The sequence below is a fragment of the Lepus europaeus genome, chromosome 2, assembly GCF_033115175.1.
Source record: "Lepus europaeus isolate LE1 chromosome 2, mLepTim1.pri, whole genome shotgun sequence".
Classification (NCBI taxonomy): Eukaryota; Metazoa; Chordata; class Mammalia; order Lagomorpha; family Leporidae; genus Lepus; species Lepus europaeus.
In genome coordinates this window covers 169,507,391-169,532,248 of record NC_084828.1, presented here as the reverse complement: position 1 = coordinate 169,532,248, position 24,858 = coordinate 169,507,391, and the positions used below count along the sequence as shown (strand labels likewise).

The 24,858-nt window shown below is 54.5% G+C and overlaps 1 protein-coding gene across 2 annotated transcripts in view; it reads left to right on the top strand.

Moving 5' to 3' along the window:
• Positions 1–24,858, top strand: part of GLB1 (galactosidase beta 1) — a 97,992-nt gene that overhangs the window by 64,784 nt on the left and 8,350 nt on the right. For both annotated transcript variants that reach the window (XM_062215795.1, XM_062215787.1), the window contains exons 11-15: positions 720–794; positions 2,928–3,017; positions 7,724–7,837; positions 9,372–9,503; positions 12,437–12,679. In XM_062215795.1, coding sequence (XP_062071779.1) covers positions 720–794; positions 2,928–3,017; positions 7,724–7,837; positions 9,372–9,503; positions 12,437–12,679 — 654 coding nt within the window. The remainder of the gene's footprint in view (positions 1–719; positions 795–2,927; positions 3,018–7,723; positions 7,838–9,371; positions 9,504–12,436; positions 12,680–24,858) is intronic.

Below are 24,858 nucleotides of genomic sequence, written 5' to 3'. Positions count from 1 at the left end.
GGTTTTCTATTTATTTATTAACTATTTAAAAACTTCAGAATTCCAGAAATGTTGCAAGGATAAAAACAGCCCCAGGAGTTTTCTCTGTTCCTCACCCAGCTTTACCCAAGTCCACATTTCCTTCCGTTGGCGTCATCATTTGTGCCCATCCTCTCTCTCCTTCTCCCTCTGTTATCTGAACCACTGGATGCATTGTGAGCCTTTGTCCTTCACATGGAGCGTATGTACATCGGCTAATGTTTATGAAACAACACAGGAGACAGAAAACATACATATACAACTTCATTCCGCATTTTGTTAAGATGTGTGGAGACGCTGTCTATGAGCACCGTAAGTCTGCGCTGACGCAGGAGTCCCAGAGCGCTGAGCGTTGTCCTACGCGAGGCCATGGCCTGGAGCTTCCGTTTCACCACGCACCTTTCCCCTTTTCTTCCCCACTTGCCAGTCTTCTGTGTTCACCCTCCCTCTCTTTACTTGTTTTTACATTTTTGTTTTGAAGTTCTTTGTTCTAGAATGATCTGGATGATTCCTGGAGCTGAAAACAGACACAGGCTTAGAGGTCAGAGCTACCAAGTGCTGTTTGGAAGAAGTCCTTTGTTCCTTTGCTTCCCAGAAACCACTAGTACTGTGTTAGAGTCTTTGATCTTGCGTTTGATAAGGAATGCTCTGCGTGTGTTCCTGGGGTTAACAGCCTGTCTCTTTTCCATTCCGGCTGATAGTTTGTAGCGTTACCAGAAGGTCCCATTCCTCCGTCCACACCAAAGTTTGCATATGGAACAGTCCCGCTGAAAAAGGTAAGAAACAGAATAACAACACCAAGACTGCACTGGCGGTGAGGGAGGGGGAGAAGTATCACGCTTGGGGATTGATTCGTGACCTTTCTGTGGATGTATTTTCTATGGGGATAGGTAATATTTCTGGGAAGATGACGAGCTGAGAGATGAGGAGGCATGTGCATGTACTGATGGGATGAGCCCCTGGGGCGTGAGCAGGAGTAGGTGGCGTCTTACACGGTCTGGGTCACTGGGTTCAGTTATCGTTGTTGAAAGCACCATCAGAAAGCTTTGTCCAAATGGCGTGCCACCTCCTTCTAAGGCAGGCAAGACTTTTCCATGGTTCACCTTTTTTTTTTTAAGGGTTTCCAAAAACCACAGGCACTTTGATGGGTCTCTGCCTTCAGTTATGTACTTCCTTGCATCTCAAAACCATGTCCTAATTTTTATGATCCATGGTTCACATGGTGTGTGGGGCGTCAGCGGAGAAAGCTAGGAGTTAAGTCTTGCATAGAAAAGGAGAAAGCTCTCACGTCGCAGAAGAGGTGATGTAAGCCAAAGCCCATCTGTTTTGACCTTCTGTATCTTCAGGTTTTCCCCTTACGCAGTCCCTAACTCCTACATGATTTCATTCACAAGAAGTAAAAAAACACAGTTACTATTTCTTCAGAATCTTGTGCTTCTAAAATAGCATCGTAAGTTTTTATCTTAAGCAAAATGCCAAACATCATGGTTGAATTTTTTCCATTTGAGAAGCCCTTTGACATTATGGTTCATTGGTTGAACTCTTGTAACATTTTCCACCTAACATCAGATAGATGGGCCACACTCTACAAAGTCTGTGGTTTCTGGCTGATAGAATCTTTAGCTAATCAAACTTTAATCACACTTGTAAAGGGAGCGCCTTCTATTTGTGCATTGCCATAGCTACTTAAGAAGAAAGTTTGATTGGTCGGTTTTAGAGCTGGGAGTAGTTTATTCTTGGGGGGAACAGAAAATAACTCCAGTGATGCAAGCAGCATTGCAGAAACAAGGCTAGTTTAGTGCCAGAAGCGTGTTCTGTATACCATAAAGGACAGTTGCATGAACAGAAGCAGCTTCTCACTGTTCACTGAATGTCAATTTAAAATAGCAAATCAGCATGCGACTGAAGCAAATGCATGCAGGACACAGTTATAGAGAACAAAAGCTGTTAGCATTTTCCTTCAGTTGTCTGGGAGGGTGAACACCCGGGCTGAGTGGCCGTCTCGATGGAATTGTTACTGAGGTTTTTCTTCCTCAATGCTCCACACCAGCAAGGTAACCACGCAGTGTTTATAAAATTGCAGCCAGTATTGGGCCCTGGAAAGCTCTGGACTTCGGAGCCAAATCCTGACTGCAAATCCTGGCTCTGCCACATCGCAGCTGGCCTCGGAGTCGCTGTTCCCGCTTCTCTTCACTGGCTGCACTTCCCAGGGCCTCCCTGCGTAGTTGTGGGGCTTCGCCACGGCAGCGCGGGCCCTGTCACGCCTGGAGCAGGTGCCATGCACTGACTGCCAGCTGCTGTTACTCCTGCGACAGCTGCATCCGAGGAAGCGTCCTGGGAGCCTTTGAATTGAACACAGTGAGCGCTTACCAGTGTCTGCTGTGTGCTGGGTACTGAGGGCTAGCACAGACATATCTCCCCACGGGGAGCCGCTAATCTGGCAGAGACACACAACTGGTGAATGATCAGGGCGTGGGAATTATGCTCTGGATGAGCACAGAGGAGGCGGAGTAACTGTGAAATTGTTACAATAAAGAGATGCCGTCGTAGCACCGTTGATCTAGTGTGGTATCATTTGTCTTCAGTTACTACTTTGGCTTCGTGGTAGCTACTTGGGAGTGTGTGGGGAAGGCTTATCAGAGGCACAGCCTGGGGAACTTGGTTTTGGTCCATGGTGAGGACCTTTCCTGTTTCTCTGAGCAGGTGTATTTCTGAATAGATAAGTCTGGAGCTTCCTTTATTCCTGCCGTCATTTATAGTGTGTTTTGGGACTCGGGGTAGGTTGAGGGGACCGGGAAACTATACGGGATAGAATTGGAAAGATTTGAGTGTATGTAGGGGTTAGGTCAAATCCACTGGTGTCTCGTGTGCTCCGTTGTGACAAGGAGTGAATGTTCTTCTCTCTTCAGTTAAGGGCAGTGGACGCGGCTCTGGATGTCCTGTGTCCCTCCGGGCCCATCAACAGTGTTTACCCCCTGACGTTTACCCAGGTGAAACAGGTAAGCCTACCGAGGTGACGCCTCACCTTCTCCTGCTGGCAAAATTGTGCTTTCTGCACTGCTCTGCCGTGCCATTTCTGCCGCAGGGACCCACGTGGTGAGCAAGTGTGCCGGATGCCAGGCGCACGGAGCAGTTCTTCCTCGCTCACCTGGGAAGCAGCTCAGCCTGCACGAGCCAGAAGCTGAGTGCATGGATTGAGCTAATGAGAGCTTGTAGCTGGGCGCCAGTAAAACCCACTGTTGCAGCATTCACAGAACAGTTTAGTCACGCCTGTGCACAGATAGCTTGATGCTCTGGAGGATGTGTTCTCCGGTTTCTTAGAAATCCTGTTTCCTGCTTCTGACGAGAACAGAGCACACAGCACATCCTTACTTCAGTGTGTTTAATCTCCAAGGCCTGCCCCATCCTTATTTTATAATGTTTTATAATCTCCTGTTCCATCTTTATTTTGTAATGTTTTATAATCTCTTGTTCCATCTTTATTTTGTAATGATTTTACCAATTTTGGGGGGAAAATTTCAAATCTAAAAAAGCTGGCATTTAGCCTAGTGGTGAAGACGCCCACATTCCCAGTAGAAGTGCCTGGGTTTAGTAACCACCTCCCTCTCTTGACTCCAGCTTCCTGCCAGCGTGCACCCTGGGAGACAGCAGGGGATGGCTCAGGTCAGTGGGTCCTGGCCACAATGTGGGGGACCTGGATTGAGTTCCCTGCTCCAGGATTCAGCCCTGGCCAAGCCCCCACTGTTGTATTTGGGAAGTGAATAAACCAGCAGCTGGGAGCTCTCCCTGTCTCACTGCCTCTTAAGTAAATAAGAACACAGGTTCCAGCAAGAGTGCAAAGAGCAGTCGCGTTCCTAGACTTGCCCGTTAAGCCTCATTTGCTTTTTCTCCACGTGCGTATGTAGTTGACTGCTTTTCTAACCATGTGAGTTAGTTGTGAGCATCACCCCTAAACATCACAGCATGTATCTTTTTTTTTTTTTTTTTGACAGGCAGAGTTAGTGAGAGAGATTCAGAGAGAAAGGTCTTTCTTCCGTTGATTCACCCCCCAAAATAGCTGTTATGGCTGGCGCGTTGCGCCAATCCGAAGCCAGGAGCCAGGTGCTTCTTCCTGGTCTCCCATGCGGGTGCGGGGCCCGAGCACTTGGGCCATCCTCCACTGCCTTCCCGGGCCACAACAGAAAGCTGGACTGGAAGAGGAGTAACTGGAACAGAATCCGGCGCCCCAACCAGGACTAGAACCCGGAGTGCTGGTGCCGTAGGCAGAGGATTAGCCTAGTGGGCCGTGGCGCCGGCCAGCATGTATCTTTTTAAAAAATATTTATTTATAAATTTAGAAGGTAGAGGCAGAGAGAAAGATCTTCCATCCACTGATTCACTCCTCAAATGGCCACAACAGCCGGAGCTGGGCAAATCTGAATCCAGGAGCCTCTTCCAGGTCCCTCACACAGGGGCAGGGGCCCAAGGACTTGGGCCATCTTCCACTGCTTTCCCAGGCCATAGCAGAGAGCTGGATTGGAAGAAGAGCAGCCGGGATTCAAACCGGCGCCCATATGGGATGCTGGTACTGCAGGCGGTGGCTTCACTGCCACACCACAGCACCAGCCTCATGGATCCTTTTTTAAGAAGGATGTTATCCAGGGCCGGCACTGTGGCATAGTGGGCAAAGCTGCCACCTGCAGTGCCGGCATCCCATATGGGCACCAGTTTGATCCCGGCTGCTCCACTTCCTAGCCAGCTCTCTGCTATGGCTTGGGAAAGCAGTAGAAGATGGTCCAAATCCTTGGGCTCCTGCACCTGTGTGGGAGACCCAGAGGAAGTTCCTGGCTTCGGACTGGTGAAGCTCCAGCCATTGCAGCCATTTGGGGAGTGAACTAGCAGATGAAAGACCCTCTCTCTCTGCCTCTCCTTCTCTCTCTGTGTAAGTCTTTCAAATAAATAAATAAATCTTTTTATAAAAATCAACATTTAAAAAAAAGGATATTATCCTAAATGATCATAGAATGATCATAGATAAGAAACTAACATTGATACAAGCCTACTATCTGATATATGTTCACTTTATAGCATCCTTTTATAGCTTGATTTTTTTCTCAATCGAGTTTCTAATCAGTCAGCACACATTGAAGTTTTATTTAAGATTTATTTATTTATTTGAAAGGCAGAGTTAGAGAGAGAGAGAAGTCTTCCAACTGCTCGTTCACTCCTCATATGGCTTCTACAGCTAGGACTAGGCCAAGCTGAAGCCAGGAGCCAGCAGCTCCATCTGGTCTCCCAGAGGGTGGCAAGGGACCCAAGCACCTGGGGCCATCTTCCACTGCTTTCCCAGGTGCATTAGCAGGGAGCTGGATCAGAAGTGGAGCAGCCGGGACTCTAACCAGCTCCCATGTGGATGCTGGCATCTCGGGATAGTGAACTCACTGTGTCACAACTCCAGCCCCACACATGGCATTTAGCCAGAAAACCTCTTCACTCTTCTTTCATCTGAACCTGTTGCTAAGTCTGTGTCGCATGACATGGACATTTTTTAAGAGTTTTTGGGCTGCTTATAGACTGTCCCTCACTAATGAGTCTGGGATGTTTTGCCAGGAACACAACAAAGGGACATGTCCTTTTCAGGGCACCATGTCAGGGAACTCAGAACCACTTAGCATCTCAGCCCATTTTTGGAAGTAGAATGTTACCTGGGTCGTCTCTGCTCTTCTGTGGAGGTCGCCTTCTAGGAGCAGCCTGACGTAACCAGTCTTCACTCATCCACAGGGCCCTCAGAACATTCATGGAAAATGGGTTTTATGAAAGCCTTATCCATGAACCTTTTTTAAAATGCACCAAAATTATCTTTCAATTCCATTTTCCCATGAGCTTTTAAAAGTGCCCTTATATTTTGCCTCCAGTTACTGTTTTTTTACTGTTTTGATTCCATCCCATCCGTTCTATTTTGTGATCAACAGAAAGGACACACAAGGGTGCACACTTGTTCACCACCAGTGGGCGGGGTTCTCCAGTCCTGGTGGACCCTGGCTGTGCGTCTGTCCTCAGCTGGATGGTGGGCTTACCTTCGCCCAGCACAGCTGTTGATATTTCAGACACGACCAGGATGCAGAACGCTTGGAGCCTGGGAGTGGATTCCAGGTCCCCGTAGAAGCACTGGCGCTGTTGTTCTTTCTCATACCCCTTCCACTTCCTGATCTTTGGCCAAGGCAGTGCTCGCCGGTTACATGTGGCTCCCTGCAGCGTCTCCCTGCCTCCTCCCACACCTGTACCAGGAGCACCGTTGCTTCTGCTCCCTTCCTGGAAGCCCTGTGAGCTAGGACTGAGCCCTTTGCTTTGTAGAGACAAGTAAAAGGTGGGGCTGAGAGGGAGAGAGATGGGAGGGGGTGTCTCGTACACAGAGGTGTGGTGAGGCTGGCAGCGTGTCTTGTGCTCAGCAGGGCAGGAGAGTGGCCTGGTGTCTCCTGGATTCTCCCACATCACTTCTGCAGTTGAGGCCCTAGAAGCAGGGCTGTCTGTGCTCCATGCCGGGTCCAATTCGGATTCCCCTTTGCAGCAGGTGTCCTGGCAGAGAGGCCCTGTGATGCCGTGGGTGCTGAGGCCTCCCTTCCGGACCAGGGATGTTGGCCTCTAGGAATATTCTTTGACCCAACATTGGTTAACTCCCTGGTCCCTGTCTTGCCCCTGCTGCTTTGCTTTAGGTCATTGCTTAGTTTCTTTCTTTAAAAAAAAAAAATTATTTATTTACTTGAGAGGCAGAGTTACAGAGACAGAGGGAGAGACAGAGATCTTCCATCCACTGGTTCCCTCCCCAGAATGTCCAGGTCTGGGCCAGGCTGCAGCCAGGAGCCTGGCACTCCATCCAGGTCTCCCACGTGGGAGGCAGCGGCCTAAGCATTTGGGCCATCTTCCATCTTCCGCTCTCCCAGTCACATTAGCACAGAGCTGGATTGGAAATGGGGAGCCAAGGCTGGAACCGGTGCTCACACGGGGTGTCAGTGCCGCAGGCAGAGGCCTACGCTGTGCCACGGTGCCAGGCCCCACTCCAGGTGGTTTCTGATGAGCAGTTGTTTGTAGAGCAGGCTCAGCCCAGGAATCTGGGCACTGTTTTGCTGAGTGGATCTTCACGTCGGGTTTGTTGTTGCTGGTTTGTTTTGGTTTCTTTTGTTGTTGGTTTTTCATGGTTTTGTTTTTTGACTTGATGTCAGTTTTCAATATATGAAGCTACTTCAAAATGCTTGTGGGGAAACGAAATTCAAAGACAAATTGATCTTGCTGCAAACATTTTGAATCAGTACCTAGTTTTCTCATGTTTCCATGGGCTTTTTAAAAAAGATTCTTTGTTATGTGTGGACTTCAGTTTTCTGTAACTAACGCATGTGATACAGTGTGTATAGGATTTGACCCCTAGTGACCCTACGCAAGGGGCTTTACCTGCCAGGGTGCAGGTTCCTCCTTTGGGCAGGGATGCTGTCAAAGGACCTTCGCGGGGTTCCTTGCGGTTGGTCTGCCGTCTGTTGTCATGATAGCTACTTTGTGCTCTCACTCCCGAAGCCAGTTCCCTTCTCTCAGGTGAGTTTTGCTGTGGGCAGAGGCAGCTCTTGCCATTCTGAGGTTCCAAGCATCACTTCCACGTGTGGAGACCAGGGGTAACCGGTCCTCCTGAAGTGCACGGCAGCACTCACGCATGTCCCTTGAATCCTTTTCTCCCCAGTACTTTGGCTTTGTGCTGTACCGAACAACACTGCCTCGGGACTGCAGCAACCCTACGCCCCTCTCTTCACCCCTCAACGGAGTCCACGACCGGGCCTACGTCGCGGTGGACGGGGTAAGAATCGTCTCTGCCCAGACAGGGGGACGTGTGGCCTGTCCGTGTGATCGTGGCGCTTGAGCCCTTGACTGACCTCTAACCTCGGGCTTCAGCCCCCTCCCTGCCGTCCCTCAGCCCTGCCCCTTGCGTGCTGCCACGGCCTCACATGTGCTGCATCCACACGGGACGCACCCGCACCCATCTGACCCCTGATGGCTATGCCTCCCTGTCCCAGGCTGCCGTCACTGGCCGACCAGTGTTAACCTTAAGTCCCTTCTTTCCCCGAGACAGGGTCCATTTCTAATTCAGTGTCGTATGCCCCACCGTTCAAGCCCACTGACCTCTGTGCCACCATCCTGCACAGGAAATCGCGCCTGTGTTCTGCAGGATCACTCACAGTTGTTAACAAAAATCCCCAAAGAGCTTTGTTTCATCACAAAATGTAGACTTGTTTTAGGATTTCCACTCATCTCACTCCAGTCATGAAGGAACACAGGAAAGATTTTGCCTGACCAAGAAAACTTAAAATGTTCCGTTCTCCTGTCACCGGCAGCCTTCATTGCAGTGGGAGCAAGTCGTTGAGATCTGTGCTCTCTTCTGATGCCCTTACCTTTGCTTCCAGTTTAGGAGTTGTCTTAGGGACTTGTGGTTGGCCTGAAGTCAGTCTCTAAAAATCTAACCTTTTAAATATTAGGAATATGTTGCTGATAAAATACCCGCTGTTTTCCTCATCCTGTTACGTAAGTGTTGTGCTCACCGGATCAGAGCAAGTGCTTTGAGGTGAGAATACTCCACCTACCTGATTTTATCTCACTTCTCTGATTTTGTGTCATCTCTCCATGTTGTTTAGAAACCATTTCTTTTTTTAAGATTTTATTTATTTATTTGAAAGTCAGAGTGACACAGAGAGAGGAGAGGCAGAGCGAGAGAGAGAGTTCTTCCATCCGATGGTTCACTCCCCAATTGGCCGCAGTGGCCAGAGCTGAGCCAATCTGAAGTCAGGAGCCAGGAATTTCTTCTGGGTCTCCCACATGGGTGCAGGGGCCCAAAGACTTGGGCCATCTTCTACTGCTTTCCCAGGCCACAGCAGAGAGCTGGATCAGAAGAGGAGCAGCCAGGTCTCGAATAGGTGCCCATATGGGATGCCGGCACTTCAGGCCAGGGCGTTAACCCACCGCGCCACAGCGCCAGCCCCTTATTTCTTAATGGCTGACTTTGTGCTGTGAGAACACGAAGCTGTCCCCTCTGCTAGGAATCCTCTCCTGGAATTTTGCCTCTGTTCCCTTCCCACTAAAAATAGATGTGCAGCCAAGCAGCCCAGGCACAGGGACCAGCCTAGGCCTCTCCACACTTGGAGCTGTGGCTGGCAGTTTCCCTGCGCAGGAAACAGACTTGTGTGGAACAGGGCACCCTAGTCAGTGACATGAGCTGAGGGCCATCATCGCAGTCCCTGCAGGCCAAGTGGCTGTGCGCAAGAGCTCGAGCCCGCCACCTCCCTCTGCTCCTCCTCTCTTTCCCTGGGTTCAGTTCTCACGTGGCCTTGAACCCACAGATTCCGCAGGGAGTGCTGGAGCGAAACAGAGTGCTCACGGTGAACATCCAGGGGAAGGCTGGAGCCAGGCTGGACCTCCTGGTGGAGAACATGGGGCGCGTGAACTACGGCAAAGCCATCAATGACTTTAAGGTAGGACAGGCTACACCCGGGGACTGACAGGTCTGCAGGCCTGAGCGCGTGTCGCATCTGTGACAAACTGCAGCCCATGAACGTCGCAGTACTTGGTAAATTTCCTTTAAGGTATACGTTATGGAATGATCAGCACAATCAAGATGGTTAACACCAGAGAGTCATTTTAAAAAAATATTTATTTCAAAGCCAGAGTTGGAGGGAGGGAGAGACAGAGAAGGAGAGACAGTCCATCCGCTCGATCACTCCCCAAATAGCCTCCATGGCCAGGGCTGGGCCAGTCCAAAACCAGGAGCCTCTTACAGGTCTCCCAGGTGCTTTGGTATCTTCCACTGCTTCTTCCCAGACCATGAGCAGGAAGCTGGATCGGAAGTGGAGCAGCCAGATACTAACCAGTGCCCGTATGGGATTGCAGGCAGCAGCTTTACCCACGGCACCACAACACTGGCCCCACAGTCAGTTTTGTTTTTACGCACACGCCCTTTTCCAAGTCTGGTAGGAAACGTACCCCGATTTGTTCTGTGGCCTGCATGCAGGCGTTTGGACGAGCTGAGTTCCTCTGCAGGTTTGAGAAAGTGCAGTTTTGCGAACATGCCTGCCTTGTCTTTGAGTGTGGTCATCCTATAGAAAGCGGGAGGAAGCCACACCACCGTGCTTTTCCTCAGCTCAAAATACCCACCCTGCTCGCCAGAGGCCCTCCCTTACGCACAAAGCCAGCTGAGGATCTGGTCTGCTCTTGTGTGGGCCTGGGTGGCCACTCCAGGAGGGACTCAGCAGTGCAAGCCTGCCTCCTGTTGCAATGCTTCTCACCAGCTTCTGGGCTCAAGAGGCTGGTGCACCTGTCTTCCTGAGGAACACCTTGAACATGCGTTACCCTTGGGAGCGCCCACTCTGTGAGGGGCTTTGCCAGCTTCAGAGGTGTCAGAATGCAGGCTCCCTGGGGCTCTCCTAGAGGGCAAGGCCCCCCTGCGCTGAGGACAGGCAGGCGTCTGGGGCTGTTTGCTGACCCTCGCGGGCCAAGCAGCTGTGCTCTGAGGCAGCTGCCATGCCTGGGCCACCCTTGCCCCGATGCAGCCTCTCTCGCTGGCCTTGTGCTCAGGCCATCATTAGTGGCCTTCTTGCTCGGCTGGCGTGGACCACACTGAGCAGAAGTGACCAAGACTCCATTGTGTGGTCTCCGGGTCCCTGCTTCCCAGCAAGGAGCTGCTTAACGCTGGTTGAGTTAATTAATGGGCAGTGGAGGCTTCGCGTCAGAAGGTACCCTGAGACTAATCTGGGGTCCCCTAGGGCAGGAAGAGTGCCATGTGAAAGGCAGGGAAGGCAAAGTGAAGAGCCAGGAAGACTCCAGCCCTGGCCCCCAGAAGACAGAGCCACTTCCAAGTGCAAGGCCGAGCTTTGTCCTCGTCTGCGGGCAGCACAGTGTTCTCTGCTTGGCGCTCACAGCAGGTGGGTGCACTCAGACCTGGCCGTCCCCGTGAGGCCTGCCGAGCTGCCCAGAATCGAGACAAGCTCCCGGGTCTGCGCGGGGACGGAGTCCGCGCCCTCGCTCCCTCCGGCAACAGTGGCCGCCCTGTCTTCTCCCAGTTCACTTGCTCTCCCCTCCTCTCTTTTCCAAGTTCATTTGCTCCCCCCTCCTCTCTTCTCCCAGTTCACTTGCTCTCCCCTCCTCTCTTTTCCAAGTTCATTTGCTCCCCGCTCCTGTCTTCTCCCAGTTCATTTGCTCCCCCCTCCTGTCTTCTCCCAGTTCACTTGTTCCCCCCTCCTCTCTTCCCCCAGTTCACTTGTTCCCCCCTCCTGTCTTCCCCCAGTTCATTTGTTCCCCCCTCCTCTCTTCTCCCAGTTCACTTGTTCCCCCCTCCTGTCTTCCCCCAGTTCATTTGTTCCCCCCTCCTGTCTTCTCCCAGTTCATTTGTTCCCCCCTCCTCTCTTCCCCCAGTTCACTTGTTCCCCCCTCCTGTCTTCCCCCAGTTCATTTGCTCCCCCCTCCTGTCTTCCCCCAGTTCATTTGTTCCCCCCTCCTCTCTTCCCCCAGTTCATTTGCTCCCCCCTCCTGTCTTCCCCCAGTTCATTTGCTCCCCCCTCCTCTCTTCCCCCAGTTCATTTGTTCCCCCCTCCTCTCTTCCCCCAGTTCATTTGCTCCCCCCTCCTGTCTTCCCCCAGTTCATTTGTTCCCCCCTCCTCTCTTCCCCCAGTTCACTTGTTCCCCCCTCCTGTCTTCCCCCAGTTCATTTGCTCCCCCCTCCTGTCTTCTCCCAGTTCACTTGTTCCCCCCTCCTGTCTTCTCCCAGTTCATTTGCTCCCCCCTCCTGTCTTCTCCCAGTTCATTTGTTCCCCCCTCCTGTCTTCCCCCAGTTCATTTGCTCCCCCCTCCTCTCTTCTCCCAGTTCACTTGTTCCCCCCTCCTCTCTTCTCCCAGTTCATTTGTTCCCCCCTCCTCTCTTCTCCCAGTTCATTTGTTCCCCCCTCCTCTCTTCCCCCAGTTCACTTGCTCCCCCCTCCTCTCTTCTCTCAGTTCACTTGCTCTCCCCTCCTCTCTTCTCCCAGTTCACTTGCTCTCCCCTCCTCTCTTCTCCCAGTTCATTTGCTCTCCCCTCCTGCGTTCCCTCTTTTCTTCCTCTCGAGCAGCGGCCCTGAACCAAACACTGAAGACCGGGGGCTCGGGGTCAGATGCTCCGGCAGCTCAAACCTCCCTTCTGTAGAAGTGGGACATCTGGGCCCTTTGTGGCGACACCCTGACCTCTCAGCGTGTGGGAAATTCGCCCCCTCCAGAGCAGGGACTCAGCCTTCAGCCAGATCCGTGTCACTTTGATGTCCTGTAGTCTGAGTCTCCCTTGTCCCCTGCTGGGGCCTTTTCCCAGGAGTGCAGGACCAGGGTGCAGAGGCCCTCAGGCTGTCGCCAGCCTCCTCCTCATTGTGCTAATTCTACTTTGCAGGGCTTGATTTCCAACTTGACCCTGGGTTCCTGCATCCTCACAAACTGGACCATCTTCCCCCTGGACACCGAGAGGGCAGTGAGCAGCCTCCAGGGGCACTGGGGTGGCCGCCAGAAGGACGCCAGTGCCTGCAGCTCCGGGAACTACACGCTGCCAGCCTTCTACTCTGGCAACTTCTCCATCCCCAGTGGGATCCCGTCCCTGCCCCAGGACACCTTTATCAAGTTCCCCGGGTGGACCAAGGTAGGTGTGGGAACTCCGGGAGGAGCTGTTGATGACATGCTGAGTGACGGTGGGGCACCGAGGGTTTCTGTGTGAGTTCACTCATCTCCCAGCGCAGGGTCGTGGCAGGACCTTAAGGATTCAAGGGCCAACTTGGTGGTGTCACCATCTGGCCCATTTTCATTGACTGGGCACTTCCGCTAGTGAGCGATGACTTTTCTGCTTCCTCTAAGAGTTGAGGCCTCTTGGGCCCTGAGTCGGAGGGACGTTTCTTGGTCGTGAGGAAATTCTGGCCCTGGATAAGGGCGACTCGTGGCGAGAGTCTGCTTCTCCAGCCATGGCAAGCTCTGTACGTCCAGCTCAGCCCACCTGCACGAGTCTTCTCACCTCCCCATTGCTCTCTTATGCTCTGAAGACGTGCGTGTCTTCATCAACTCCATTTCAAGTCCTATGTCCATTCTAGACGATCATTTGTTCAGATTTTTATTCGGTGCCATGTGCTAAGGATACACTGATGAATGAAACCAGACACGGCCGCTGCCCTCGTGGAACTTCCAGTCTAGTGGAACAGGTGGCCCTGTATCGTACAGCCACGCAAAAAAAAAATTTTTTTTAACAGGCAGAGCTAGACAGAGAGACAGAGAAAATGGTCTTCCCTCTATTGGTTTACCCCCCAAATGGCCGCTATGGCCGGCGTGCTGCGCCGATCCAAAGCCAGGAGCCAGGTGCTTCTCCTGGTCTCCCATGCAGGTGCAGGGCCCAAGCACTTGGGCCATCCTCCACTGCACTCCCTGGCCACAGCAGAGAGCTGGCCTGGAAGAGGGGCAACTGGAACTAGAACCCGGAGTGCCGGCACCACAGGCGGAAGATTAGCCTAGTGAGCCATGGCGCCAGCCCAGCAGCACAAATTAAACACAAAACCGCACCTGTGAAGGGTGCTGAGAGGGGAGGGCGTAGGGTTGATCATAACGGAGGGGTTCAGACTTGTCAGGAAGGCCAGGGAAGCCCCTAAGAGAGTGGTGTTTGAGACATGAGGGATGAGGAACATGGCACGGCGGGCACAGCGTGCGCAGAGGCCCTGCAGTTGAACGGGAAGTGGTAAATGCGGAGACTGCATCCCAGCGTTCTCATTATGCTGAAACACACGTAGTAGAGGAATGACGTGGTGATGTGACGTGATGTGGCGTGGTGATGTGGCACGGTGATGTGACATGATGTGGCGTGGTGATGTGGCACGGTGATGTGAAACGGTGATGTGGCATGGTGATGTGGCGTGGTGATGTGACGTGGTGATATGGCATGATGTGGCGTGGTGATGTGGCACGGTGATGTGAAACGGTGATGTGGCATGGTGATGTGACGTGGTGATGTGGCATGATGTGGCGTGGTGATGTGGCACGGTGATGTGGTGTGGTGATGTGGTGTGGTGATGTGACCTGGTGATGTGACATGGTGATGTGGCATGATGTGGCGTGGTGATGTGGCACGGTGATGTGGCTTGGTGATGTGACGTGGTGATGTGGCACAGTGATGTGGCACGGTGATGTGACGTGGTGATGTGGCGTGATGTGGTGTGGTGATGTGGCATGGGGATGTGACGTGATGTGGCATGATGTGACACGGTGATGTGGCACGGTGATGTGGCGTGGTGATGTGACGTGGAGATGTGACGTGATGTGGCGTGGTGATGTGACGTGATGTGGCATGGTGATGTGGCGTGGTGATGTGGCACGGTGATGTGAAACGGTGATGTAGCATGGTGATGTGGCGTGGTGATGTGACGTGGTGATGTGGCATGATGTGGCGTGGTGATGTGGCTTGGTGATGTGGCACAGTGATGTGGCACGGTGATGTGGTGTGGTAATGTGACCTGGTGATGTGACATGGTGATGTGGCATGATGTGGCGTGGTGATGTGGCACGGTGATGTGGCTTGGTGATGTGACGTGGTGATGTGGCGTGATGTGGCGTGGTGATGTGACGTGATGTGGCGTGGTGATGTGACACGGTGATGTGAAACGGTGATGTGGCACGGTGATGTGGCGTGGTGATGTGACGTGGAGATGTGACGTGATGTGGCGTGGTGATGTGACGTGATGTGGCATGGTGATGTGGCGTGGTGATGTGATGTGATGTGGCGTGGTGATGTGGCATGATGTGATGTGGTGTGGTGATGTGGCGTGGTGATGTGACGTGATGTGGCACGGTGATGTGGCACGGTGATGTTACGTGATGTGGCATGGTGATGTGGCGTGGTGATGTGACGTGATGTGGCATGGTGATGTGATGGTGTGATGCGGTGATGTGATGTGATGTGACGTGATGTGGTGTGGTGATGTGGCAAGCCCTCTGGCTCCAGTGCGCAGAACGGGTTGGGGAGGGCACTTGCAGATTCGGGTTGACCACCTAGGGAGCTGGTCCGTTGTCTGATTGGCCAAGACGGAGGTGACATCAGCTGCCTGGAAGGTGTTTGACATTAGATGAGTTGCGATGGGATGGCAGGTTGGATGTGGCAGTTTGAGTAGAGGAACTTGTCTCACAGAGTCCCTAGGGTCCTGCACTGGGCCCAGGGCGTCTTCCGCTGAATGAGGGGAGCAGCTTCCGAAGGGGACTTGGGCTGGGAGAGGGGGCCCGGGACCGTGAGTTCAGATGCAGACAAATGGAGTCTCAGGGCTGTTGAGTCGTTTGGGCTGCTCCAAGAATATAGCAGAAAGTCCAGAGCAAGTGAGCAGCAGACTCGGTGTCTGGTCCCTACGCGGGACGCTGTCTTAAGAGCGTTCACCGCACCCTGGGCGCTGCCCTGTGGCCTGATCGTCTCTCCTCCGGAGACCATCACATCACCGTGAACTTGGGGGAGCATGGGCGTTGGAGAACAGCTGAGACAAGGTCCTGGCGGGAGGCTGCTGGAGCTGTGGGCTGGGGAGTCAGAGGAGGAGTCTGGACGGGGGGGATGTGTGTGTCCTCCATGTGTGGGCGCCATGGAAGGAGGAGGCCCCGCAGGGAGGGAGCAGCAGGAAGAGGAGTGAGGCTGACCGGTGAGGGACACAGTGACAGTGAGGCGGAGGGGACAGCGGGGGAAGCGCCGTTTGTGCTGCCAAGAGGGTAAACAAGACGGGCACGGTCTTCCTGCTGGACTGAGCAGCAAGGAGTCCCTGGAGTCGGGTGGAGCGAAGCCTCTGCCAGCCCACGGCACTGTGCTGAGCTGGCGGGGACGGGAGGGAACCTGGGAGCAGGAGCAGGGGCACTAGAAGACTTTTCTTTCTGTAACCTGGGACCCTTCTTTACCCTTAGTGATTATAGGATTTTTTAAAAAGATTGATGGATTTGAAAGGCAGAATGGCAGAGAGAAAAGGGGAGAGAGAGAGAGAGAGAGAGAGAGAGAGAGAGAGAATATCTTCTATCCACTGATTCACAATCAGCTGCCATGAGCCAGGCCAAAGGCAGACATTGCCCTAAGCGTTCTTACGGAGATCTGGCTCTGAGGAACGGGAAGAAAATATGTTGACAACTGGAAGGGGAGAGGGCAGATGACACAGTGGGTTAAACAAATGCTTTTATTTATTTATTTATTTTTGTATTTTACTTCTTTCATCTACCTGAAAGGCAGAGAGATCTTCCACTGCTGCCTCACTACCCAGGTGCCCACAACAGCCAGAGCTGGGCCATGTGGTCATCCAGGTCTCCCATGTGGGTAGCAGGACCCAAGTACTTAAGTTATCATCCACTGCCTTCCCAGGTGCATTGGCTGGGAGCTGGATAAGAGCAGCCAGGACCCAGACTGGCACTCTGATGTGGGATGTGGGCATCCATGCTGTGCTTAACCTGCTGTGACACAATTTTGCTTTTACAAAGATGTTTATTGAAATCTATTTTCATGGCCGGCGCCGCGGCTCACTAGGCTAATTAATCCTCCACCTGCGGCGCCAGCACACCGGGTTCTAGTCCCGGTCAGGGCACCGGATTCTGTCCCGGTTGCTCCTCTTCCAGGCCAGCTCTCTGCTGTGGCCCGGGAGTGCAGTGGAGGATGGCCCAAGTGCTTGGGCCCTGCGCCTGCATGGGAGACCAGGAGAAGCACCTGGCTCCTGGCTTCAGATCAGTACGGTGCGCCGGCCGCAGCGGCCATTGGGGGGTGAACCAACGGCAAAGGAAGACCTTTCTCTCTGTCTCTCTCTCTCACTGTCCACTCTGCCTGTCAAAAAAAAAAAAAAAGTATATGAATAGCTCCTAATAAGTATGAGCACTGAGAGTATTAATGCTCAACATCATTAATCATCAGAGAAACGCAAGGCAAAACCTCGGTGAAATACTATTTCCTACCCACTAGGATGGCTGTAGTTAGGAAGGACGTGGAGAGAAGGGAGTCTGTGTTGCCAGTGGGAATGCAAACTGCTGTACACATTGTGTGCACTGTGGCAGTTTCTTAAAGAGTTGAACACGGAATCAGCACGGCGCCCCGCAGTGTATACCCAGAGAACACGTATGCATGTGGATTCCTCTGGGGCTGGTGGTGGCGCAACACCCCGTGTGGCCAGCACGTGGTGAACGTGACTCTGGAGTTCTAAGCTTGAAGAGAAGCCGCCGTGCTTGGATCTCCCTCAGTCCAGACATCGTCCCTGTCCTTTGAAAAGAAGCAGTCACACCCCTGCCCCCTCGCCTTCCTCTCTCGCTCGTCCAGCCCTGCCCTGCCCTGCCCTGTTGGCTCTGCTGATCCACTTGTAACAGCACAGCTGAGGACGCCTCTCCGGAGCGGCCACCATGACCCCGGCCCCTCTGCCGCCAGCCGCCAGGAGCGCGGGTGCTCTCCAGCAGTCCTGGGTCTCTCTTCCATCTCCCACTGGCCCTCCCCACTCCATACCACTCTGGCCTTCCCCCGCCGCCTTGAGCGCGCCCAGGTGTGACCCCTGTGCCTCAGCTTCCTGTCTCTTCTCTGCCTGCCTCCACCCTCGCTTCCTGCCTCAGGAGGAAGTCTGAACTCTCCATTCCCTCCCACCTCCTGCCTGTCTTGTGGCCTGTCCTTCTCTCTGCCAGCTCCCTTTTCTTAGCTAAGAAGTGACACCAGGGGCTCAGGGTCCTGAAGCCACAGCCACCGTGGATCCTGCCCCTGGTGTCTAGCAAGCACATTTCTCTTCCTCCATCGCCTCGTCTCCTCCACCTCCTTAGAGGCCAAGGTGCAGCAATGGAAAAGCGTAGGGCGTTCTGGAGGTCGGGGAGGTTCACCTGTCCAGGTGTGGAGGCATCACACGTCACACACGAGTGCTGGCCCAGGCTTTCCGCCCGATACCTGCAGGGACCCCGCGGCGGAGGGATGTCATCCCCAGGTGCAGATGGGCATCGGAGCCTGGGAGAGCTAAGTCACGGGGACTTGTGCGCAGGCAGGAGGCGGGGCAGCAGGTTCCTGAGCCCCAGGTCGGGGCGTGGCCTGTCTTGAAGGCCTGTGTGGAAGGGCAGGCAGTTTTGTGCAGGGCCTCCAAGGCAGGTGAGGAGCTTGAGCCCGTTACTTGGGCAGGGTCTGCTACGACTTGTGTGTTCCCCAGGATTTGTGTGATGGAAACCTAATCCCTAAAGTCGTGGGTTAATTACATTTGGAGAGGGGCCTGTGGGAGCTGATCAGCGTTAGAGGAGGTCACGGGGGTGACAGTGGTGGCTTTAGGAAGAGGCCTGAGCCAGTGCCGGGCCGTCTCCCCCGTGGCACGGCCTGCAGCATTTTAGGACGCAGCCCGGAGGCCCTCACCAGGTGCCGCAGCCCTGCTCTCCAACACGGAGCTACACAACCCCGTTCTTCAGTGACAGCCCCATCCGTGACGTCCAGGCATAGCAACAGGAGAAGGCTTAGGACACAACACCTGCCACGCTTGAAAAGTACACCTGCACTGTATTGGTAGAGGTCTCAGGGGGTGCAGACCCCGAAAGCCCACTTACTTCGCATGTCCACTCGGGAGCCTGAACACACACGTTCATAGCAGCACCATTCGTAGTAGCCAGAGATGGACAAACAGCGCCCATCCACTAAAGACTGACAGACAAAATGCAGCGGACTGTCCCTCAGCAAGAACAGAGGGCGTGCGATGGCGCGGGCGGCGGGCGGCTTACGTGGAGCGAGGGAATAAACGCAGTCAGAGCCGGGGGGGCCGCCCTACACAGACAACTAACGGGAGCAGGCCAGAGAGTCGCCCGCAGACTAGGGAGGGGAGGGAACAAAGGCAGTACCTGTGTCAGGCAGAAAGAGGGCTGAGTGTTCGCACACCAAACAGTCGAGCGCCAAGAAGACAGGCAGAGGGGCCGCGCTGTGGCGTAACGGGTAAAGCTGCCGCCTCCAGTGCCGGCATCCCTTTGGGTGCTGCTTGGGTCCCGGCTGCTCCACTTCCAATCCAGCTCTCTGCTGTGGCCTGGGAAAGCAGAAGATGGCCCAAGTCCCTGGGCCCCTGCACCCACGTGGGGAAACCTGGAGGAAGCTCCTAGCTTCGGATCAGCGTAGCTCCAGCCATTGCAGCCAGTTGGAGAGTGAACCAGTGGATGGAAGACCTCTTTCTCTCTCTCTCTCCCTCTCTCTCTCTCTCCCCCTTTCTCTCTCTGTGTAACTCTGAGAGAGAGAGGTCTTTCATCCGCTGGTTCACTCCCCAGGTGGCCGCAATGGCCGGAGCTGCACTGATCCGAAGCCAGGAGCTTCTTCCGGGTCTGCTGCGTGGGTGCAGGGACCCAAGGACTTGGGCCATCTTCTTCTACTGCTTTTCCAAGCCATAGCGGAGAGCTGAATCGGAAGTGGAGCAGCCGGGACCCAAACCGCTGCCCATATAGGATGCTGGCACTGCAGGCAGTGGCTTTACCCGCTGCGCCACAGCACCGGCCCCGGAGACAAAGATTTGTGGTTCCCCAGAACAGGGGAAGGGAAGTGACTGGTGAAGCATAGACTTTTTTTTTTTCATTTACTTATTTGAAACAGTGACAGAGAGGGACATCTTCCACCTGTTGGCTCACTCTCCAAATGGCTGCCTGGCCAGGGCTGGGACAGGAAGTGGAGCAGCCTGTATTCTAACCTGTGTGCATATGGGACATGGGCTTTGCAGCTACCCCACAATGCCGGCCCCTCCATAGTATATGTAAAACCACTGCATTGTATGAGATATGAATTACATCTCATAAAACCACACACACACTCACACACTCACGGCCCATCTGGGAGATTAGTGGGCCCTGGCATGATAGGTCTGAAGATCCTGGGGTGCACATACATCAATCGCACATCACACAGACCATGCGAGTGTTGTATTGTTTTCTGCCGTGCAGTGGCCCTGCTCCTGAGGCCCGTCCTGGGCCGACTCTGGGGGTTCCAGATGGTCAGCCAGCTCCGAGACCCCACCCCCACCGCCCAGGATGCTGAGTGCTGGCCTTTGGGAAAAGCACTTTGGCAGTGGGAACGGTGAGGCAAAATGATGCCCCCCAGCTCCAGCCATTCCTAAGGCTGGGTGCCTCCATCCTCCTGTCAAGTCCCCTGGCCCAGGCCTCTGGTTGGGAAGACACAGCCTGATTTAGTGAATGAGGTCGCTGATAAGGGCGATTCACGCGCTGAGGCAGCCACTCTGGCTACTCCGTGAGCTCTCGTGGGAAGTGGCTTTCTAGATGACGTCACACGGACGTCTGCTGGGCGTCAGCAGGAAGGGCTCAGGCGTCTGCTGCGTGCAGGAGGCCCTGTGTGATGGAGCTCCCAGGGCGTGGGCCACGCTTGGGCCTGGGGGATTGCGCTTCCCGTGTGCCATGGGTAAGCCTCCTATTCGGCCTCTTGCAGTAGGTTTGGGTGTGTAACAGAGTATGGTGATGTCAAAACAATGCAGTTTGAAAATATTTTTGCTTATTTATTTAGTTTCTTTCTCTTTTCTATTTGAAAGGCAGAGAGAGAGAGAGAGAGAGAGAGAGAGAGAGAGAGAAACTCCATCCCCAAATGCCTACAGCGTTCAGCTCTTGGCCAAAGTCAGGAGCCTGGAACTCAGTGCAGGATTCGCACATCGGGGGCAGGGACCCAGGTACTGCTGCCTCCCAGGGCGCCCATTAACCGGAAGCTGGAGTTGGGAGTGGAGTTAGGGCCCAGAACCCAGCCACTCTGATACAGGGAGGCAGACGCCCCCACCCCGTGGCGTAGCAGTCTGAATCGCTTGGCTTTGCGACTCTGGAATCGGGCAGCACTTGTTCTGGACGACAGACTGAGTGTTCTGTGGGCTGAGCAGGGGGTGTTGGTTTCGTAAACAGAAGGCTTGAGAAAGCAGAAACTCCACTGAACGCGAATTTGTCATCTCAGAGTTGCTTTCCCAAGCCGGGAGAGGGAGACGAGGGGACAGAAGAACTGAGTGGGTGACATTGTGTCTGCGGTCGGCTTTCAGAGGGACTACAGGGAGAAGCAGAGGGAACCGCACCGCCACGCACACCGGCCCGCTGGGGGCACGGGCTGCCCACGTCCTCCCCATTTCTAGGAAGATCAGAGAGCGACTCAGTTTCGGCGTGGCCAAGCGGAACGTTAGCGTGGGTCGGACGTTTCAGTGTGGAGGCCTGAATCAGGAGAGCCAGGACTCAAACCCAGCACTCCGACGTGGAGTACGGGCATCTTACCTGGCAGCTTGACCAGCAGGCCGAGCGCCACCCACACTGGGCTCCGGACACATTGTCAGCGTCCACTGTTTGGTCCCGGCCGTCGTGGGGGTGGAGGTACAGACCGCGCAGGGAGTGACAGCTGTCAGAGGTGGGGAGCCGCAGGCAGGCCGGGGAGAGGAGGCAGTGATACGCACTAGGGTGGGGGGCGCTGACTTTCCAGGGGCCCCCTGGATGCCATAAGTCAGCTCAGCTCTCCACACCCACAGATCAGCCACTGCAGGGAGAAAATACTAGCACGAGAAAAATCTTAGAACGTTCCAAAAAAGTAAAACTTGGGTTTGCCACTGGCTGAGCACGTGGACAGAGCAAGGAGCAGCCGACCCTGCCATGGCCTCCACCCTGCCGTGGCCTCCACCCTGCCGTGGCCGCCGCGCCACTGTGGGAGTCTGTGACTCACTCGCCTGTGACTCACTCGCAGACTGGAGTCAGGCGCATGGTTGCATCCACACTGACTGCGTGCAGCCTGTTTCCTTGTCATTCCTACACGGGCGGGCGGCAGCTGCTTGCATGTGTGAGGCCTTCTGAGTCGCCTGGAGGGGATTTAAAGTCTGCAAACACCACGCCTCGGTGCTTAAATGACTTTGCATCCTCCAGTGTCGGGGAGTGGAGCCTGACGTCTATACATTTGTTCCTTGTCCCCTGAGTGATAGAAGGGTCTTTAAAAAAAAAAAAAAAAATTTGAAAGGCAGAGTTACAGACAGAGGGAAAGACAGAGAGAGAGGTCTTCCATCCACTGGTTCACTCCCCAAATGGTCAAAACGGCCAGAGCTGGGCCAGTCCAAAGCCAGGAGCTAGGAGCTTCTTCTGGGTCTCCCATGCAGGTGCAGGGGCCCAAGCACTTGGGCCATAGCAGAGAGCTGGACTGGAAGAAGACAGCTGCGACATAAACTGGTACCCATAGGGATGCTGGCCGGAGGCTTAGCTGCCAGCGTCAGCCCCCTAGAAGTGTCTTTTGTTGGGATCAGCATTGTGGCGTAGTGGGTAAAGCCCCAGTCTACGATGCTGGCATCCCATATGAGCACCAGTTCGAGTCCCGGCTGCTCCACTTCCAGTCCAGCTCTCTGTTAGTGCACCCGGCAAAGCATCAGAGGATGGCCCAAGTGCTTGGGCCCCAGTACCCACATGGGAGACGCAGATGAAGCTCCTGGCTTCTGGCTTTGGCCTGGCCCAGCCCTGGCCATTGCAGTCATTTGGAGAGTAGACGAGCAGATAGAAGATCTCTCTCCCTCTCTCTCAAAGTGTCTTTTGTTACTCTTCACTTGCCCCAGCACCCCCTCCACCTGGCTCCTCCCGGCCTGTGACGTACAAGTTGGTAAATGTGAGTAAAGCGTTTTCCTAAGTCCAGAGAGTCAGGGTAGGCGCTCACCACGCCCGAGACGGCAGCTGTGGGAACCCCGCTTCCAGCAGGTTGATCCGAAGTGCCAGAGGCACCTAAGCTAGGGCGTCTTCATGGGACCAGGCTCTTTGATTGTGGCCTCCCTGCTCACTGCAGGTAGCGTCAGGATGAAAGTGAACAGCTGGACACTCGCCGTGCAGACAGCCAGCCGATGTCAGAGGAAATACCCGGAGAGGGCCGGGGAGGCCTGGCGAACAGTGCGGTCCGAGAGGTGGTTTGTGGCCGCATCGGCATGGAGCCGGCGTTACGTGGGGAACGTGCAGGCCCAGGCTGTGGTTTGGAGCGTTGAGTGACCACACAGGGAAGCACTTGGTGCTGCTGAGTGTCTACACAGGGTGGAGGACACCTCTGGCGGGGTGTAACCCACCTGTCATGTCAGATAGTCACAGGAAGAAAACAAACAGGGTGGGGGCTGGCGCCATGGCTCACTTGGCTAATCCTCCACCTGCGGTGCCGGGATCCCATATGGGCGCTGGATTCTGTCCCGGTTGCTCCTCTTCCAGGCCAGCTCTCTGCTGCGGCCCAGGAGGGCAGTGGAGGATGGCCCAAGTGCTTGGGCCCTGCACCCGCATGGGAGACCAGGAGGAAGCACCTGGCTCCTGGCTTCGGATCGGTGCAGCACTGGCCGTAGCGGCCATTTGGGGGGTGAACCAACGGAAGGAAGACCTTTCTCTCTGTTTCTCTCTCTCTCTATCTAACTATATCTGAAAGAAAGAAAGAAAGAAAAAAAATAGGTGATGTGAGAGACAGGTGTGGGGGGAAGGTGTGACTGCGGGACGTGTTCTATTCTGCTGTGTCACAAGTCACCCTGAAAAGGAACAGCAATAAATGCTTACTATGCTCACGGTTTCCGGGACTCTTGAGTGGTCGGTTCAGTGTCAGGGTCTCAGGAGGCCGCAGGCTGAGCCAGGGCTGCCTGGTCGGAAGGCCCGCTGGGCCACCGGGGGCTGGAGGTTGTGTTCGCAAGGCCGGTGGGCCCGGGCTGGCCACCGGCAGGAGGCCTCGGTCCCCTCCCACGGGGCCTTCTCTGCAGGCTGATACTGAAACTGGTGACTGTTGTTTTCACTGAGTTGGTAAACATTTGCTTTCCTGAATAGCGGCGAGCCCAGGCACCTGTGGCCGTGGAGATGGTATCTGTTCCCTCATAACAAACACCCAACTCGGCAGTGCACAACAGCAGCCGTGTGCTCCGCTTACAATTTCAGAGGCGGCGCTGGGTCCTGGGTCGCGGCTCCTCATCCAGCTGCACCGCCCAGGCTCCTTCACGTGTGGGGGGGGGGTCCAGAAAGACCGCAGGGGTGGGCGTTTGGCACAGCGGTTAAGACGCCTGCGTCGCCGAATCCGAGTGCATAGGTTTGAGTCCTGACCCCACTCCTGATTCTGGCTTCCCGCTGCTGTGCATCCTGGGAGGCAGCGCTAGTGCCTGGGCTCCTGCCGCCCACATGGGAGACCCAGAGGGAGTCCGGGCTCCTGGGTGCGGCCTGGGCTGGACCTGGCCGCTGTGGGCATTTGGGGAGTGGGCGAGCGGATGGGAAAAGCTCTTAGAAAGAGAAGGAATGCGAATGTGCAGAGCTCCTTAGGCCCCAGGTGGGAACTCCCAGGCCACTTTCCCCGTGTCCCCGGGTCAGAACAAGTCTTTAGAGCCGCCAGTGGAGTGGAGGAAGAGCCTCTCCTCCGACTGCGAGAATGAGCGTGGGAGCGCTGGTTCAGCGTGCCCCCAGCTCGGAGCGCCGCGTGGCCCTGCTGCTCAGTGTTCTGGTGGGTTTGCAGCTGTGCTTCCCGCTCGGAGATCCACGGTCTCCATGAACGTGACCCTGGAGGCTGGAGGATCGGACTCTTCTCCACAAGCCTGTGAGCTCAGTAACAAACCGTACACTTGTGTGCAAAAACAGAAACGCACAGGCTTGGAGTAAAGACGTCTCCTGCCGCTCTGGTGCCCGGGCTTTGTAACGAATGTCACACGCTGCCTGGAGCTGCTGCTGGCTTTCCAGGTCTTAGCTTTGCTCTGGAGACGCAAGGAGCCTGGGTGACTGCTATGGGCCGAGGTCGCAGTGATGGAGCTGTGGGAAGCGGAGAAGAAAAGGAACCTTTGCAGTTTGATGGGCAAAGAAGTGATTCGCCTTTTATGCTAATAGGTGGAGCTTTCGGTGGCTTCAGTTCCCTTT